The sequence below is a fragment of the Paramisgurnus dabryanus genome, chromosome 5 (assembly GCF_030506205.2).
Source record: "Paramisgurnus dabryanus chromosome 5, PD_genome_1.1, whole genome shotgun sequence".
Taxonomy (NCBI): Eukaryota; Metazoa; Chordata; class Actinopteri; order Cypriniformes; family Cobitidae; genus Paramisgurnus; species Paramisgurnus dabryanus.
In genome coordinates, this window is record NC_133341.1 from 25,264,151 (window position 1) to 25,282,147 (window position 17,997).

Below are 17,997 nucleotides of genomic sequence, written 5' to 3' on the forward strand. Positions count from 1 at the left end.
TCAGTAAACACAAAATAATAAATTGACCCCCTCTTTGTTCAAGCTACTTTATTATCTTTGTTGAAAGAACATTTTAAATTTTTTACAGTGTACTTTAAAGTGTAAACTAAAAAGTTATTTAAGGATTGGTTTTATTCTGAGAAACGTGAAATTCTCCATTAAATGTAGCTAGACTATTGTCAGAAGAAGAAAACATAGTCTGAAAGAAATCAATAGCAGTTCTCAAGTTGACCACCTATGGGGTTTTAAATGCAAGACCTTTGGCTCACTAGCACCAAGCTATATCCAATATTGATCTAATGGTGTAATCCTAGATGTTGTTACATACACATTCATGTGGGTCACAATTCCCAAATATGCAGGTGGGATTAAATCTGTTGGCTCTTTCTGAATATTGTATGTGTATGTGGGTTAAATTGAGTTTGTTATATTGTGGCTGTAAAGAAACATTTATGACCCAGTCTGTGAAAACCCAGCTAAAGTCATGTCTTTGTGATTAAGAGATAATGTAAAGAACATTCTGTGAAAATACAACCTTGATATCTTTAATATTTACTAAGACCATGTCAAATTTTGGTAATCAGTGTGAAGTCACTGAGTAAAATCAAACTGAGATGCTCCTAATCTCATAATTAGATCATAATTAGAATTTGCAGGCAAGGTCACATTTTTAAATACTGTCATATAGAGCAGTGGTTCTCAAACTGGGGGCCATGCTGAGATGGCCCCAGTGTAATGTCATTAAAAAAAAATATATTAATTTATCATAAATTCTGTGTAATTAAAGCTCAGACAAAATAAGGCTACTAACCAACAGCACTACATGGTAAAATTTAATATATTTTGTTTAATTCAAATTTTATGTCATATATTTTCTTTGAAAGGGGGCCATGAAGGGATGCATCTTACACAAGGGGGGCCCCACGCCAAAAAGTTTGAGAACCACTAATATAGAGAGACTTAACTAATTAGACTTTATATATTAAGTGACAACAATTATGCATATCTGTCATTTTGTATCATTTGATGCCCTTTGCTTCCTGTTTTGCACGTTGATCTTTGATCTCTTGAGGAACACGAACGGTCATTCCATCCATCCAGCGGTCCACAATCACCTGACACCCCAAACGTGATCTGAACCAATGACAGAGCAGCATCAGAACTCAATGGCAAAATAAAACCTATATCATTCAGACATTTTGTAACCCTGTCTGTGAAATCCAGGCTAAAATCTCATAATCAAATTAGCAGCATGAACGTTTGATTTTAGGCAATGATTTCACATTGATATCGTTCTTTGAACTTATTTTATATCAAAGATATTAAGGTTATATTTTCACAGAATTCTCTAGGATGATTTTATGTCGAAAACAATCATGGGGTCACATGTAGTATGTTAAATATTACACAATATTTAAGTATTTCAGTGTCCTTACGTCTTTGTGAGTCCGTAAGCCAAATCCAGCATGTCAATCTCTTCATCCACCGTTGGCTCCAATTTGTCATACACGCTTTCCTCAAATATCAAATGACACGTGGAACAAGCCAGAGTACCTTCACATGCTCCTGAGACACACACACACAAAGTGTGAGTAGTCTTATTACCTCATGGCATATACTTGTACTAAAACACAGTCATGAATATAATTTTTATATGTATTATATAATATATGTGACCCCTGGCCACAAAACCAACCTTAGGTTGCAATAGCCAACAATACACTGTATGGGTCAAAATGATCGATTTTACTTTTATGCCAAAAATCATTAGGATATTATGTAAAAAAAAATATTTTGAACATTTCCTACCATAAATACATAAAAACTTTTATTTTTGTGTGTGGATGCAATACTAAGGACCTTATTTGGACAACTTTAAATGCAATTTTCTCAATATTTAGATTTTTTCTGCACCCTCAGATTCCAGATTTTTAAATCCATGTTTATTGGCCAAATATTGTCCTATACAAACCATACATCAATGGAAAGCTTATTTATTCGGATTTCAGATGATGTATAAGTCTCCGTTTAAAAAAGACCCTTATGACTGGTTTTGTGGTCCAGGGTCACACATTTATTATCTGCACACATTTGTGGCCGATGTTTCTTGATAAAGTAAAAGCAAATTGTTCATGTATACCATAGCAAAATAGATTAAAGGTACAGTTCACCCAAAAATAAAAATTCTGTCATCATTTACTCAGTGTTTGAATTGAAGGGGGTATAGGTTGTCTATTTTTTATTAAAATACTACATGAATTTAAAATTCTCATGCTATGCTGCCACAAAGCAATACTGTCCATTAGTTTTCCCAATTTTGCAATAAACCAATCCAAAAGATTTCTGTCTGTAATAAATGTAAACTCTCAACTACGCCTCACGCTGTTTTCTGGAGGAATTGACGGATTGTTAGATTTAGATTTAGGATTGGTTTAGGGCAGTGGTTCTAGGGGTCATGGCCCCCTGGGGTGATGCGAGATTTTATAAAATACATTTATTTATTATAAATTTTGTGTAACTGTCTAAACCTCAAGAAAATAAGGCTATTAACCAACATCACTACATTGTATCATTTAATATGCTTTGTTTCTTTCAAATTTACATGTTAGATTGTTTTATGTACACTGGGGCGGCACACGCCGAAAAAATTTGAGAACCAGTTTCAAGGACTTTAAAAAATTTCTTCTCAAACTATTATTTTACACTAACTTGAGGGGTTAAAATGGTTAGTGTTTGAGTTAAGGGTAATTTGGTGTTTCTTTGATTAAAACATTGTTTTGGGATCACATCTTACTACTGTGAAATTATGGCGACCGTAATGATGGGGTGCTTGGCCGAGGGGGCTTAAATAGAAGACCCCCATTATCTTTAACACAATTCGAACAGTGCATTTACTTACCCTCTAGTTGTTACAAACCTTAATACATTTCTTTGTTCTGCTGAACACAAAGAAAGATATTTTGAGCAATTCTTGTAACCAAACAGTTGTTTTTAAGCACAACTGAATTATTAGTTTGTTTTCCAACTGTGCTTCTGCTTCCTGCTTGATTACAAATTTCTCCCTTGTGTTCAGCAGAACAAAGAAATGGATACAGGTTTGGAACAACTTGAGGGTGAATAAATGATGAAATATTTATTTAAAAGATAAATTCACACGTACACTAAAAAAGAAAGTGTGGTTTCATTACCAAATCCACTGATGTCAAGATTTTTCTTGATGACAGCATCTAGAAGACTCTCTCCCTCGGTGACAAAGACGCTGCTTTTCATTCCAGACTGATTTACAAAGTGAACTAACACTTTAGAGCCTGAGGAGCTGAAAAGACAAAAACAATCTCTCTTAATTAAACTGATGTTCTTAGCTTCTTACCAATAAACTAACAAGTTACAATGAAACCTCAAATGGCAATAAAAATAGAATGGGTTCAGCTGATGATGAGTCAAGCATTTAAAGAGAAAAACAAAACAGTTACCGGAGGAAGAGAACAAGTTTAGTAATAAACGTTTTTTTAACTGAGTGGTAATCTGTATGAATTTAAATGTCGTTTTTCTAAACTATGTAATTTTGTAAGAGGAGGTCAGAAAATGTCAGAAACATAAAAGTCTATAAAGAAAGCATTTCTTCTCTTCTTTTTGACATTTATAGTTGTGAAACTGTCAGCCAGCAAAACTACAACTGTGACTGAATTTTTCTTATGTGTGATCCAGAATAAGGACATCTTTCAATGGCTTGAGGTTTTGCCGAAAGGTCGCCTGATCTGAAGATAATTGGAACTTTGAACTAACAATAAGTGGCAAGGATACAGGACTCATGTGCAAAGAGAAAATGGACAGACAAGCAGAAGTGGCTAATTTTAATAGCCTCTATGTGTGTAGCACTTAAAGATCCGGCAGTAGACCCGTGTGCTACACTGAATTTTAACAGTAAGCAGGTAGCAGCAGCATGTGAATTAAAATGAGTATGAAAGAAATTCTGAAGGGTAAACCATTTAAATGTACTTCAGGGAAAATGTAAAGATTTTAAGCAGTCTGGATAATCAGGGCCTTGATGAGAAACTGAGTAGTTGTTTGCTTCATTCAAATTCATAAGTAATATGCAAATGGTGTGGTATTTGTTAAATTTAATTTTGAAAAAGTGAAAGTGACAAGCACGCAATGCATACTTAAAATGTGAACTCTGCATTTAACCCATCCCAGTGAGTAGTAAACACACACATACATACGGAGCAGTGGGCAACTATCCCATTGCCCGGAAAGCAATTCGGGTAAAGTGCCTTGCTCAAGGGCACCACAGTCACAAACTGCCGGCCGTAAGAATCGAACCGGCAACTTTTGGGTTACAAGCCCGGCTCTCTAACCAGGCTACAACTGCCCCCAAATTTAAAGGTTTTTGTTCAATTAATGGATTGTACTTCTGTATGTACTGTTTATGTTTTCATCAGGTTTATTATGAGGATCCCTGAAATGCAGAGATGTGGTGGAAATGAGTGCAGTGGTGATGAGAAACACCACCTGATTGGTTGATCGTTTTAAAGGAGTGAAAGAAAAGTAGTCCAATTTCTGTGGTACCCTGCGGTGAGTGTGAATTGCCAAAAAAATAATGAAACACTTAGCACAGTAATCTTATACCATGCTGAGTCTCAAGTGTTCTTCCTGCATTTATGCCTTCACCCAAGGCCGGATTAATGGGAATTAATTTCAGCCCTGGAGTTTCATGCCTTAGACCAGCCCACTTTAGTTGGTGTTTTATTGACAAATAACGTAAGTTAGGCCTACCTTGTGTCAAAAAAAGAAGAAAATATATAATGGACTTTCAAAATTTGTGTCACCTGAGTAAACTATATATTCATCTGAAACTTACTTTTTTCTAAAAAATAAACTGATTACGTTTTGCATTAAATAGATTTTTGTTACTCTTGCAATAGATGATGAATAATGACTTGGTACTTTTGTACATCTATGACTTATGCTGCGTTCCAGGAAACTGGTAACCCGTGAATCACGACTTCAAAACCACGGCACACGACTCTGAACTGGGAGTACATCGATCTAGTACGAGTTCACGGGTGGGAAGTCATGAGTTTGACTGCCTTTTCACTGCACTTTCACAGGTAGAAGGTTGTAAAAACACGGGTTACAGGCTGCCTGGAACGCATAGAGTCGTGAGTCTTGGTTTTGAAGTCGTAATTCACGGGTTTAAAAACCTGCCTGGAACGCAGCATTAGATTAAAAAAAAAATACAATTTGTAGATCCTTTTGCTTTTAGAAGCCATTCGTATCAAATCATGCTCAAGTTTATTTAAAATCTAGACAGGCAAGGACACATTTAAATATAAATGCTTCGGCGCGTCCTGCGGTTTTCATGCGTTTTAGATGTTAATTTTTTCAATAAGTAGTCGGGACACAATCAACTTTGGCATAAAGCGCAAATTACACGAGTGGGGCTGCTGTGAGTGCTGGTAGCATAGGGATAGCAACCTTCAACCCGGTGGCATGACAACAACGGCCCTCAAGGCCAAAAAAACAGACCGGCCCACCCGGAATTCTGTGCTGAGAATGAAGGCCTTTGATCAAAACCTTTGAAATGTTGACAACAAGTATTTATGAAGACATGCGGTGGGTCTACTTATCTCAGCATTTGGAAGTATACTGTATGTTAACAGAATAAACCACTATTATATGTAAAAGAGGGACTAAAACTCCTCAAGGCAGGGTCTATGGGGGGCTAGGGGGCTAGATTTTCACACAAGTGGAGTGTCCCTTTAAAGTCGCAATGAAAAGTAAAATAAAAAAACTGTAATTTGTTTTGTAATATTGTGGTATTTTTTACAAATGAATGATTTATCTGTGAGCTTCATTAATTTTTAAAAATTCATGTGCCCTCATAATCTTTAATCAAAAATGCAAATCTCCTCCCCTCCTAAAAACGATCCCTCTTTACTTCCGGTCATAATGTGTGGCAGGTGGGCGGGGTCCGGGTCCGGGAGAATATCGCTGCGATTAGCAATTAGCAACACGACCCGACTTCAAATGATTCAATCAGAACTCAATGGACAAATTCAAATAATCCAGCCCTGCCTTTCATTTCAAAGGCCGGTTTTACTCGGATACACGTCACCACGGGGAAAATTAGGCAATTGATACTTCCATTTCATGGTGACTTTAATATTAGCTCCTGCCCATCAAAAAAATACACACTGACAAAATCTGATAATTGAAAGCAAGTTGGTATCTACAAGGTCAAGCAATTATAATTAGCACAGTGGTTCTCAAACTGGTGGGTGGGCCCCCACTTGGAGGGTGGCAGATGTTACGAGGTGGGCCACAGTGTTTTGAAATGATTGGAATGTTACATAGGTCACATTCTAATTATGTAAAATGTATGTATTAAATACATGAATTTATCATAAATTCTGTATAATAACTTCCGAAAAACACAACTACCAACCACATTGTATAATTTAATGTTTCGTTAAATTCAGATTCTAATATTCATGTAATTAATTTTCTTTGGGTCGGCCATGAAGGGATGCAACCCACACAAGGACACACACACACACACACACTGAAAAGTTTTAGAACCACTTGATATAGCCTAGTGCACATTAAGTACCAGAAAAGCTGCTGGACAAAGGAAGAACAAACGTTTATTTCAAACTAGAAAAAAACAGCATGTACCTGTCAAGATAAAGAGAGCTGTAACATGATTTGGCCTAATAATTGGGGTTTTGTGGGGAGTCCACTTCCCCATCAGAAAGATCTTGCTTTGTGTTTGTTCGTCACATTCTAATTATTTCAGTTTGACTGTTGAATGATTGTATTTTAAACAAGTGGTTTTGCACCTATTTGGCTCCCCCTACTGGCTTAACTTGCAATCTCATTGCTGATTGGCTGACTTTGCTGCCACTCAAAAAATGTAGCCAATTATTTTAAAGTGGAGGGGCAGTTAGATGCCTGTGATGTCATAAGCATCAGTTTTTCAGATTGGGGCGTTTTCTGGCTGACATTTCTAAAAGAGGAATTTCTATGAGACTGAGATGTTTAGCATGTCTAGCACTTTTTGTATGTTTGTGAATGTGGGTAGACTACCATTATTCAACAAAGACAAGGTAAAAATGTTTTTTCATTCTCTGTCCCCTTTAAATAAATTACTTGAATTAGTAATATTTAAAAAAAAAATCATTTTACTTATTTTTTTTGTTAAAGTGAGAAAAAAAACTTTTTGAAATTACTTTAATTATGCTTTTTCAAACTTAAAACTTTACTCAAGTAAGAATACTGAAGTTGAAAAAAATATTTTTTTTAAATTGATCAATTTTTCACTTTTTGAAGTGTATTTTTGAAACCTTTATTTTTAAAAGGTACATTTATTTTTTATGAATCATATCTGGTTTTAAAAATCAAATCTCAAGTAATTGCATGTGCTTTGAATAGAATTTTTCAATGTGCACTTCAAAAAAATATCATAGTGACATAATTTCCTCATTTGACATCATTTGGCAGATCGACAATTTAAAATGGAACATTGAACGCCTTTTTGATGTGATTATTATCCTGTTAATATTGGTGGTTAAAGGAATCTTCTAGAATGTTGTGGAAAGGAAAAACAAGATGAAAAGCTAGAAGCATACTAGATTGGAAATCCTAAGGGGAAAACCAGAAAGTTGGAAGTCATTCTGACAAAAAAAGTGTTTCATTTTCACTCATGTGGAACTTGACATATCTGAACACACACACACACCACATCCCTCTTAAAAAAACTTTATATAACCATTTTAGTGAACTTTCTATTTCAATGTTCACATTCCTGGTATAAACTTAGCCATACTCTTAAAAATGAAGAATTATGAAGGTACAAAGTTGAACCTTTCACTCTAAGAAAGGATGTGTTAATTTTTTACACATCTTTGTGCGTTAAGCTTTTAACACATTATGTGTCATTTTATGTTCATTTTTTCAAGTTGTGTTAAAAGTAACACAAAATGTGTTGTTTCAATAATAGCACAGTGATGGGTGAATTCTGGGACAACGCATTTAGTGTGTCATCCCACAATCAACACTAATGTGTTGTTTTTAACACATCCGTTCTAAGAGTGTTGAGGGTACCACCCCAGCGACAGAAAAGGTTGTTTTGTGCCTTTTCATCTGACAGTGTAGGTCAAGTAACATTATCCTATAATGTTTATGTTCAAATAAATATCTGTGCATTGTGTTTGCATCTTTAAGTAAATTAAATCAAAATAATATAAACAAAAACCGACACTGGTGCATTGGACAACCAGTAAAAGGCTTACCCATGTTGCTGGGATTGACTGCAGTGTTTAGAAAGTGTGTGAAGAGTCCTCGGATGCATCCTTGTGGCTCCCGGGTGGCACATGAGAACTGAACTTGAACGGAGGGAGCTCCACATTCGCACACGATAGGCCATACTGTGCAGTCTGTGTCTGTGCCTGCCTGCGAGTGTGAACTCATTTCAGCTTGTTCTTTTTTTAAGGAGACAGTGACATGAGGCTGTCAAGGTTGTAAACACACAGAGAAAAGAAGAGAAAGAAACCTTGATCTTTATAGGTCGTGGCCATTTTACAGAAAATTAACCAGTCTGGTCGAAAGGTCAAGCACATGCTTTCTAGTTCTGTTGTAGTGCAAAATTAAGGGGCTGCCCTTGTCTTAGCAACCATGGTTTGATGAATCATATCCCGGCAGGAAATAACACACCAATATGTAGAAAAAAAATGTTCATTCTTGGTATTCAGAATAATAACGAGAGAGAGAGAGAGAGAGAGAGAGAGAGAGAGAGAGAGAGAGAGAGAGAGAGAGAGAGAGAGAGAGAGAGAGAGAGAGAGAGAGAGAGCATATGGAGAGAGCATGAAACTAGGAAGAAGCTGATCCCACCTGCCTACACACAAATGTCTTTATCATTTTTGGCAGTCTCAAGTTTTTTAATAAGCCTCAATTCGCTTTCTGTCTTCATCAACACAATGTCTCGATCCCTCCATCAGGGAACCATGGTTACATACATAACTGTGACGTTTGGCAGCACAAACTATGCTTTAAAACATAAAAAGTTTTTTAAAAACTTTTTAAAATAGTTAAAAAAAAATATTTTGTAACTTCTGTTATTGTGTACTGTTGCTGTTTATAAAACAGTTAGTTCCAAACCTTGATTCTGATTGGTCAATAGCTGTGCTTTATTCATTATTAATATCATGTATCAATAATAAAGTAACACATTAAGAGTAATTTACATTAAAAATGACAGATAAGGACAACACTTTTACTTTTTAAAACATTATGTTTTATTCAATGTAGGAAACCAAACATTAACCTCAAACCCTCAGTAATGTGTCATATATATGACATTTATACGACAGGGAAGTATAAAATCTGAATATTAATTTATAGCTTAAGTCAAGCTTAAAAATAAGGGAAATGTCCCGGTTTACTCGCCCAAAATATGGGAACATTTCAACATTTATCTTTCTGTTGCTATCCCTCTGCTGACAGCAAAAACTGCTGCATTTACTAAGCGAGTTGTGAAGCTGGGTCGTACGTGACTTTGCTTACAGATTGGTGTAAAATCGTGCTCTCACACAACCACGCTGTTATCTTAAAAAGGCTCTTTATTCACTCTTTTTTCATATGGATCCAAACCGTATTTCCGATTTTGTCCACATACCGGTCCCAGTAAATTCCACATCCTTTTCGGGATTTTAACATCTTTTTTCTTTCTTTTCATTCTCCCAACTCTGCTGCTTTTCCTCGTTCGATTTGCTGTATGTTTACATTCGCCACGTCCCAGAATGCAACGTGGCGCCCAAGCCATATTGGGGCAAAAGTAACATGGGACGAAAGTAACAAAGCGATTTTCTCCGAGCCTTGATAAGATTTGCATTCCAAACAATGACAGCATCTTTACCACACAAACCCTTAACAGAGCTGACAAATATTGCGTTATTTACTCACCGTTTTCCGCAGGTAGATCCAGAAGGTGTTTTCAACCATGATAAGTAAATTCCTAAAGCGGTCTTTTTTTCTTATAACGCATTGTGTTTCTCATTTCATGTGTTACAATACTGATCAATCTACAGGTAATTTAGTGCTCCAACACTTTCTGAAGTTTGACTTCTCAGAGTTTTTCTAAATAAAAGTAAATCCTCTCACTGGTATTGATAAAAGCACACTTGTGAGTTACTGACCACAGCAAAAAAAGATCTCTGTCTAAAACATTATCTTTTAAAATTACGTTTTTCTGATGGTACTTTCGCCCCTGCTGTCCCCTATTACACATTGGAACGTAGTTGTTCACGGTCAGGGACTTTTTTCTAAAGGAAAGGAAGGCTTGAAAGTTGCAATAATACATTTTTTTACTTTGATTTTTTTACTTTGATTCTGAAGGGGTATCAACGCCCATCAGCTGCTACATATTCAGAAAACAGCACAGCCTCTTGTACCTTATTGCTTACTTAAACATAAAAAGATCGGCAAAGTACCAATGTTCACTCCACAGAAGATATTCTCTCAAACTGAAAACACTTTTCATGAACTGCAACAAATTCATTGGGAAATACAACGACATGTCTTCTTCTAGAAATTGTGACATTACATTTTCACATATTATTTGCACCCAAGGCATTTGCAAATAGGGGCACAGGGTTGTGATGATTTGTAATGATTTAGGAACGTGTTGTTGGCGACTTGGCATCAATCTTGATGAGACACTGCTTAATCTAACACCCCCACCCCCCGTTCTGCCTTTCTAGGATGAATGATTGTTGATGTTGTTTTGGCTCATTTTTCATGTTTGTAAGTCTCTGTTCAGCACTCAGAGCTCTGATGACATCTGCTTTATGATGACATATCAGTGACAAAAGACTGAACAAGCTTGACCACTCAAAGCATTTCAGGAGGAGGAGCTTCATGGCGTTTGGAAGTTACAGAGCATTACAGACAGACTGAGAAGAGCTGCAGTAATGTAAAAAATAAAGTCTCACAGTCAGAGATGAAAACCTATTCTTGTACACTCCAAAGACAAAAAAGACTTTGTAAAAGCATGTTGTTATCTCTAGATGCACATCCCTCCTTTCAGACATTAGCTGCTTTATCCCAAGTCTGTAAATGACCCATAATTACACACACATTTACCAATTTTTCTGTCGTGCCTTCAAAGGGGATCTAAGGCAGGAAAGCAATTTCAGTAACATAGAAATTATATAACAATATAAGATGATTAAAATTTCCACCTGAATGTGGCATGCCCAAATTTAAAAGCCTCTCGTAACCACATACAGTGGAGTAAATGTAAAATTTTAATGTAATTTTACAGGAAACCCCTCCAAATTTTATAAAACACTCTTGAAAGTGCAAAACATGGTTGTATGTGTTGTCAGTCCTCTAATAAACACAAAAATAAATAGGTGCTTTTTTTCAAAAGTCTGCAGAGTTTTGTTTGATTCCAACTAATGTCAGTTTGTAAGAAAAAGGAAATGTATCTCTATCAAAATCTATGCAAACCTTATTCTATTCCAACTCAAGGTATTAAATTTCCACCTAAAAACATTTGAAGTATCCCCATACCCAGGGACGTGCACAGGGGGGTTGCTCAGGTTGCCCGGGCAACTGCCCATATGCCCTTCTCGACTCAAGTTGCCCTTCCGAGGTGGAAAAAAATAAATTGTACTTTTACTTCGTTTACACTATGCAGCGTTCCTTCGTTACTGTATTTTAATTAATTACGAAATTTGTATTTTATTTTTAAATTGCTATCTTGTGTTTCTGGCGCATTCGCGAATTAATGACTCGTTTGAGTCGTTCCTTACAAAGTGTTGAAAATAAACGAGTCTTTTGAGTCGATTCTTTACAAAGCGAAAGGGCCAAATTGGTTCGCGAATCAGTTTGAATGAATTGTTCAGATCACTGCAAAACGGAATCGTGCGGAGCTGTTTTACTCGTAACCTATGTAGAAACACGCAGAATATAACCAGTTTTGGGCGACGTGGAAATGAATTTACCAATCTTTTAACTAAAAGCAAAACTTCACACATGTACCCGCCATTACATACACGCGACCTGTTCGTCCATCGTCAGACACAGTTAAACGCGTGCAACCTCCAGAAGCATTGTAGCACAGATTGAAGAAAATCCATCGATGATTGACATCTGATTCGCTGTATACTGTACTGTATGATGTAAGTGATTCTCACAAAACACACGTGACATGACAACGTAAGAAAACACGAGTTTTGTCTAAAATCATTTTTATGTAAGTGTAAACTGTCAATGTCCTCAGACCATCTGAGGAGATTTCTAACTTTATGCAAAACTGTTGTCAGTTTACTTGTCTGATATTTCAGCTATAAGCTACATCAACATTGAGACTAGAGTTAATTTGTTAATTTGAAATGCCTGTCTATTCTGTGTTTGTATTAATTTGTTAATTTGAAATGCCTGTCTATTCTGTGTTTGTATTCTTTTTTTCTGTACTGTTGTGCCCTTCTTCTGTTTGTTGTGGAGTCAAGAAATGTCCAAACATTAAAAGATGAACATGAGACAAAAGTACAGAATCTGTCACATTATTTTTTTTTAATGGTCACTTAGCTGTGTCCTGATTGTTTACACATGAAAAGCATAAAATGTGTATGATCAGTTTGATTCACTTATGTGCATTTGTGTACAGCATACATAAGTCAGCATTAATGCTGTTGTTCTTTGTTGTTAAAGCATGTATGTGTTGAAACATAAACAAAGGTTAATAAAATGTGACATTCTAAACTTCTGACATACTGATATTTATCTTAGCAATTTCTGGTCTCCACAGCAAACAGAAAATCTTGTCTTTACAGTTCTGATACTTTATGGAGGGCACTGTATTGTGTGTGTGTGTGTGTGTGTGTGTGTGTGTGTGTGTGTGTGTGTGTGTGTGTGTGTGTGTGTGTGTGTGTGTGTGTGTGTGTGTGTGTGTGTGTGTGTGTGTGTGTGTGTGTGTGTGTGTGTGTGTGTGTGTGTGTGTGTGTGTGTGTGTGTGTGTGTGTGTGTGTGTGTGTGTGTGTGTGTGTGTGTGTGTGTGTGTGTGTGTGTGTGTGTGTGTGTGTGTGTGTGTGTGTGTGTGTGTGTGTGTGTGTGTGTGTGTGTGTGTGTGTGTGTGTGTGTGTGTGTGTGTGTGTGTGTGTGTGTGTGTGTGTGTGTGTGTGTGTGTGTGTGTGTGTGTGTGTGTGTGTGTGTGTGTGTGTGTGTGTGTGTGTGTGTGTGTGTGTGTGTGTGTGTGTGTGTGTGTGTGTGTGTGTGTGTGTGTGTGTGTGTGTGTGTGTGTGTGTGTGTGTGTGTGTGTGTGTGTGTGTGTGTGTGTGTGTGTGTGTGTGTGTGTGTGTGTGTGTGTGTGTGTGTGTGTGTGTGTGTGTGTGTGTGTGTGTGTGTGTGTGTGTGTGTGTGTGTGTGTGTGTGTGTGTGTGTGTGTGTTTGCACGTGTATATCTACATTTATTTTTTCATGAGTAACTAGTAACTCGCTACTTGAGTATTATTTTCATTGCATAGTTTTTACTTCTACTTGAGTAATTATTTATTAAGTTACTTGTACTTTTACTTGAGTAAAGTTTTTGGCTACTCTTTCCACCTCTGTTAAAATCTTCATGAATCTAGGCTGAGTTTGCCACGTTTAAGCCTAAATAATCAGACAGATAGCAGATAGCTATCATAGCTTGCAGACAAGCAGCCTAGGCTACAATTTTTTTGGTAGGCATTATGCAAACATGTTTTTGATTTTAATAAAGACCCTGTTATTCTCAGTCCTTCATATAGGCTGTGAGTTTAAAAAAAAAATTGGGGGGGTGCCCTTTATATAGGTCAGAGCAACTGCCCCTAAAAAATCCTGTGCACGTCCCAGCCCATACCCACATACAGTGGAATAAATGCAATTTCATTATATAATTTTACAGAAAACCCTTTGAAGCTACAGACAAAGCTGCTGTTTGTGACAAATATTATTATTTATTTAGTTTTTCATAAACACTGTCTTTGAAAGTGTATATATATCAGGCTCTCTGTGCTGTAGCAGACTGGAGACAGTCCTGGTTGTAACCAGCATCAGGCAATAAACACCCCCCCACCCCAAAAAAAAACAAAAACAATGGTCTCTTTAGCTTGTTGTATGCCAAACTTTTTTTGTTTGAATATTATAAAAGTACTTTGTTATGTTTTGCACATACAATAAATAGAAAGAGATTATTCATGTACACAACCAAACGTTGTAAATGGGCTAATTTTGTTTAGGAGAACCTAAGGTAAAAGATGATGTATCATTTGTGGCTATCTGTGCTGAAGCAGCTCATGCTCAAGTTTCACTTGCAAGTGTACAAAAGACAAATTTTACCTCATAATTCATTTAAAGATGGTTGGATATGTGATGATAATAGAACAAACATAACGATGTAATCATATTCCTGGGAATGAGAGCTTTCATGTGATATAAGACTTGGGAATATTAAATCATATACAAAAAAGGGGTGTGATAGTGTAAATTAGGTGTAAATAATAACTTTCTTACAGTAAAATATATCTCAAAGTGATGCATATCTGCAGAAAGTAGAGATTCTAAGCTTTCAAACATGGGGTAATGACAGACCATTATAAATGAAAAGGAATATTGGTGCTACAATTTCATAGCACTAAATTTCACCATTGTTTGAATTTTTTTAATGTTTCAGGGGCACATATGGTTATGACACCAATAACCTATGGGTCTGAAAAACACAATAAATGCTTATTTTCACCGAGAAAACTACTTCATCATTTAAGTCAAAACAGTACCCTTACGAAAAAGAAGTACACTTCAAGTTCATTTTATTAAGTATACTTAAGTAATGTTGGAGTATAGTTTTAAGTATACTTTATGTAGTAAGTGTACTAACATTTATGTTCTAGTAGTATACTTGTAAGTGTACTGCTTGAATACCGCTTGGGACTAAATTGGCCCACTTTTAGTATATAAAAGTATACTTCTAAGTGTACTATAAGTGTAAGAGTAGTCAACTTTAAGTGTACAACTAGTGCACAATTAGTTCTTCATTTGTAATGCAAGTGAACTCATGAGTATACTAGTAGTTTTCTAGACTTATACTTCAAGTGTACATGCAAATATTCTGTTAGTGTACTCTTAGTAAACTAGAAGTTACTTATTGTGTGCTGCAGGTATACTTCCAAGTGTTCTTTTAATATACTTTTAGTTAACTAGTAGTTTACTAGTCATATACTGAAAGTGTACATGCAAGTGTTCTGTTAGTGTACTCTTAGTTAACTAGTAGGTTACTTATTATGTGCTGCAGGTATACTTCCAAGTGTTCTTTTAATATACTTTTAGTTAACTAATAGTTTATTAGTCATATACTTCAAGTGTACATGCAGAAGTGTTCTGTTAGTGTACTCTTAGTAAACTAGTATGTAACTTATTGTATACTGCTTGTGTAACAAAGCACTTTGACACTGAGGATCCATCTGCAGGTTTTTATTAAACACACTCATAACAGCAAACACAGCAATGTAAGGCAGGCAAATCTCGTAGTCGTGAAACAGGCAAAAGGGTCAGGGCAGGCAACATACTCATAAACCGGGTAAAACAAATAAAGATCAATAAATACAGATGGATATGCAGGCAGGCAAACGGCTCAGCAATGACAGCCGGTACAAATCAAGACTTTGGACTGACTGAATGTTTCCAGAGAGTTTATATAGGCTGTCCAATGAGTTTCAGGTGCAGATTAATCAGTCCAGGCATGCGGGATTATGGGAAATGGAGTCCAGAACGAAAGTTAATATTCAGGGGGTTCAGCCATATATATAGATATATATATACAACCTCAAATCAGAAAAAAGTTGGGACACTGTAGAAATTGTGAGTAAAAAAGGAATGGAATAATTTACAAATCTCATAAACTTATATTTTATTCACAATAGAATATAGATAACATATCAAATGTTGAAAGTGAGACATTTTGAAATGTCATGCCAAATATTGGCTCAATTTGGATTTTATGAGAGCTACACATTCCAAAAAAAGTTGGGACAGGTAGCAATAAGAGTATAAAAGTTAAATGTACATAAGGAACAACTAAAGGACCAATTTGCAACTTAATTGGCAACATGATTGGGTATAAAAAGTGTGGCAATGCCTCTCAGAAGTCAAGATGGGCAGAGATAGTCTATATTCTATTGTGAATAAAATATAAATTTATGAGATTTGCAAATTATTCCATTCCTTTTTTTACTCACAATTTCTACAGTGTCCACTGTAGTGTCCCATTATATATATTTTTTTTTCTTTTTTTATTGTTTGATTATCTCACTGATAGCATACGAAAGATTTAGCTTCAAATTGAAAGTACAATTAAGGTATATGTCAGGTATAAAAATTAATACACAGGAACAATTTATTGTACTTTAAGTGCAATACATATATATATATATATATATATATATATATATATATATATATATATATATATATATATATATATATATATATATATATATATATATATATATATATATATATTTATAGTATGATGTTAAGTTCACTTAAAGTAAAGTTGAGTAGTAAACTACTAGTTAACTAAAAGTATAGTAAAAGAATACTTGCAAGTATACCTGCAGCACACAATTAGTAACTTACTAGTTTTCTAAGAGTACACTAACAGAACACTTGCATGTACACTTTCAGTATGAGTACACTAGTTAACTAAAAGTATAGTAAAAGAATACTTGCAAGTATACCTGCAGCACACAATTAGTAACTTACTAGTTTACTAAGAGTACACTAACAGAACACTTGCATGTACACTTTCAGTATGAGTACACTAGTTAACTAAAAGTATAGTAAAAGAATACTTGCAAGTATACCTGCAGCACACAATTAGTAACTTACTAGTTTACTAAGAGTACACTAACAGAACACTTGCATGTACACTTTCAGTATGAGTACACTAGTTAACTAAAAGTATAGTAAAAGAATACTTGCAAGTATACCTGCAGCACACAATTAGTAACTTACTAGTTTACTAAGAGTACACTAACAGAACACTTGCATGTACACTTTCAGTATGAGTACACTAGTTAACTAAAAGTATAGTAAAAGAATACTTGCAAGTATACCTGCAGCACCAAATTAATAACCTACTAGTTTACTAACACTAAAGATTCTCCATGAAGATAATACACATTTGTACTGTACACTACATATACTTTCAAAATTTACTTAAAATATACTGTTTCTAAAGGATGCTAAATAATGTATTTTATAAATATGCTGTCAGTGCATTATTATAATGATAACTTTAACAGATAAAGTATACCTAAAATAAACTTTAAAATAAGTTCAAATTAGTATACTTTAAAAATTGCACAGACCTTTAACTCCAAGTATATTTTTTAAAGTATACTTTTAGAAAATATATTAAATTATAATTATTTTGAAATATATTAAAAGTTTAATTGTAAGCAAATATGTTGTAAGCATACTTTCAATATATTAAAAGTTGGTACATGCTAAGTTAAATATACTTGAAATACAATAAAGTATATTTATTTTTTACCAGGGCTATTCATATGGCTTTTTGCAGCTTTCTTGATGTAGCTTTCGTTGTTGCATTTTTACTTAATACTGTTAAGTATATGTCAGTAAACAAGTATAGGCCAAATATACTTAGACATTTCGGTCAGTATAGGTCAAGTATACTTTAGTACAATTTAAGTATATTTCTGAGAAGTACCTAAAGTACATTTTAGAGAGGTACATAAAAAGTAAACTGAAAGTATACTTTTTTATTTTAAGTTTAAAAGAAGTATACTTATAGCACACTTGAATAAACTTCTTTTTCGTAAGGGTAGTGAGCTAATTCAGTAGTGGCTCAGAAATTCACTGGTAATTAAAAACTCTGATCAATATTTTTGTTAAATGCTAAGCTTTATATTTTATTTTATTTAACAGAAAACAGCATTTACTTCATTTCAC

At 35.1% G+C, this 17,997-nt stretch overlaps 1 protein-coding gene across 1 annotated transcript; it reads right to left on the bottom strand.

The window, feature by feature from the left end:
• Positions 1-95: 95 nt before the first annotated feature.
• Positions 96-8,560, bottom strand: fdx1b (ferredoxin 1b). The gene is made up of 4 exons (XM_065250026.2): positions 8,295-8,560; positions 3,189-3,316; positions 1,437-1,566; positions 96-1,134 (listed from the first exon to the last, which is right to left on the bottom strand). The coding sequence occupies exons 1-4, from the start codon at positions 8,426-8,428 to the stop codon at positions 1,020-1,022; spliced, it is 507 nt and encodes a 168-aa protein (XP_065106098.1). The 5' UTR covers positions 8,429-8,560; the 3' UTR covers positions 96-1,019.
• Positions 8,561-17,997: the final 9,437 nt, after the last annotated feature.

Bases quoted from the DNA above. Each gene is read 5' to 3' on its own strand.
- fdx1b (XM_065250026.2), bottom strand. From the start codon at position 8,428: ATGGCCTATCGTGTGCGAATGTGGAGCTCCCTCCGTTCAAGTTCAGTT. The intron at 1,567-3,188 runs GTAATGAAACCA...TGTGTGTCTCAG, and splicing joins TCTTGACATCAGTGGATTTG to GAGCATGTGAAGGTACTCTG. The intron at 1,135-1,436 runs GTAAGGACACTG...TCATTGGTTCAG, and splicing joins GCTTACGGACTCACAAAGAC to ATCACGTTTGGGGTGTCAGG.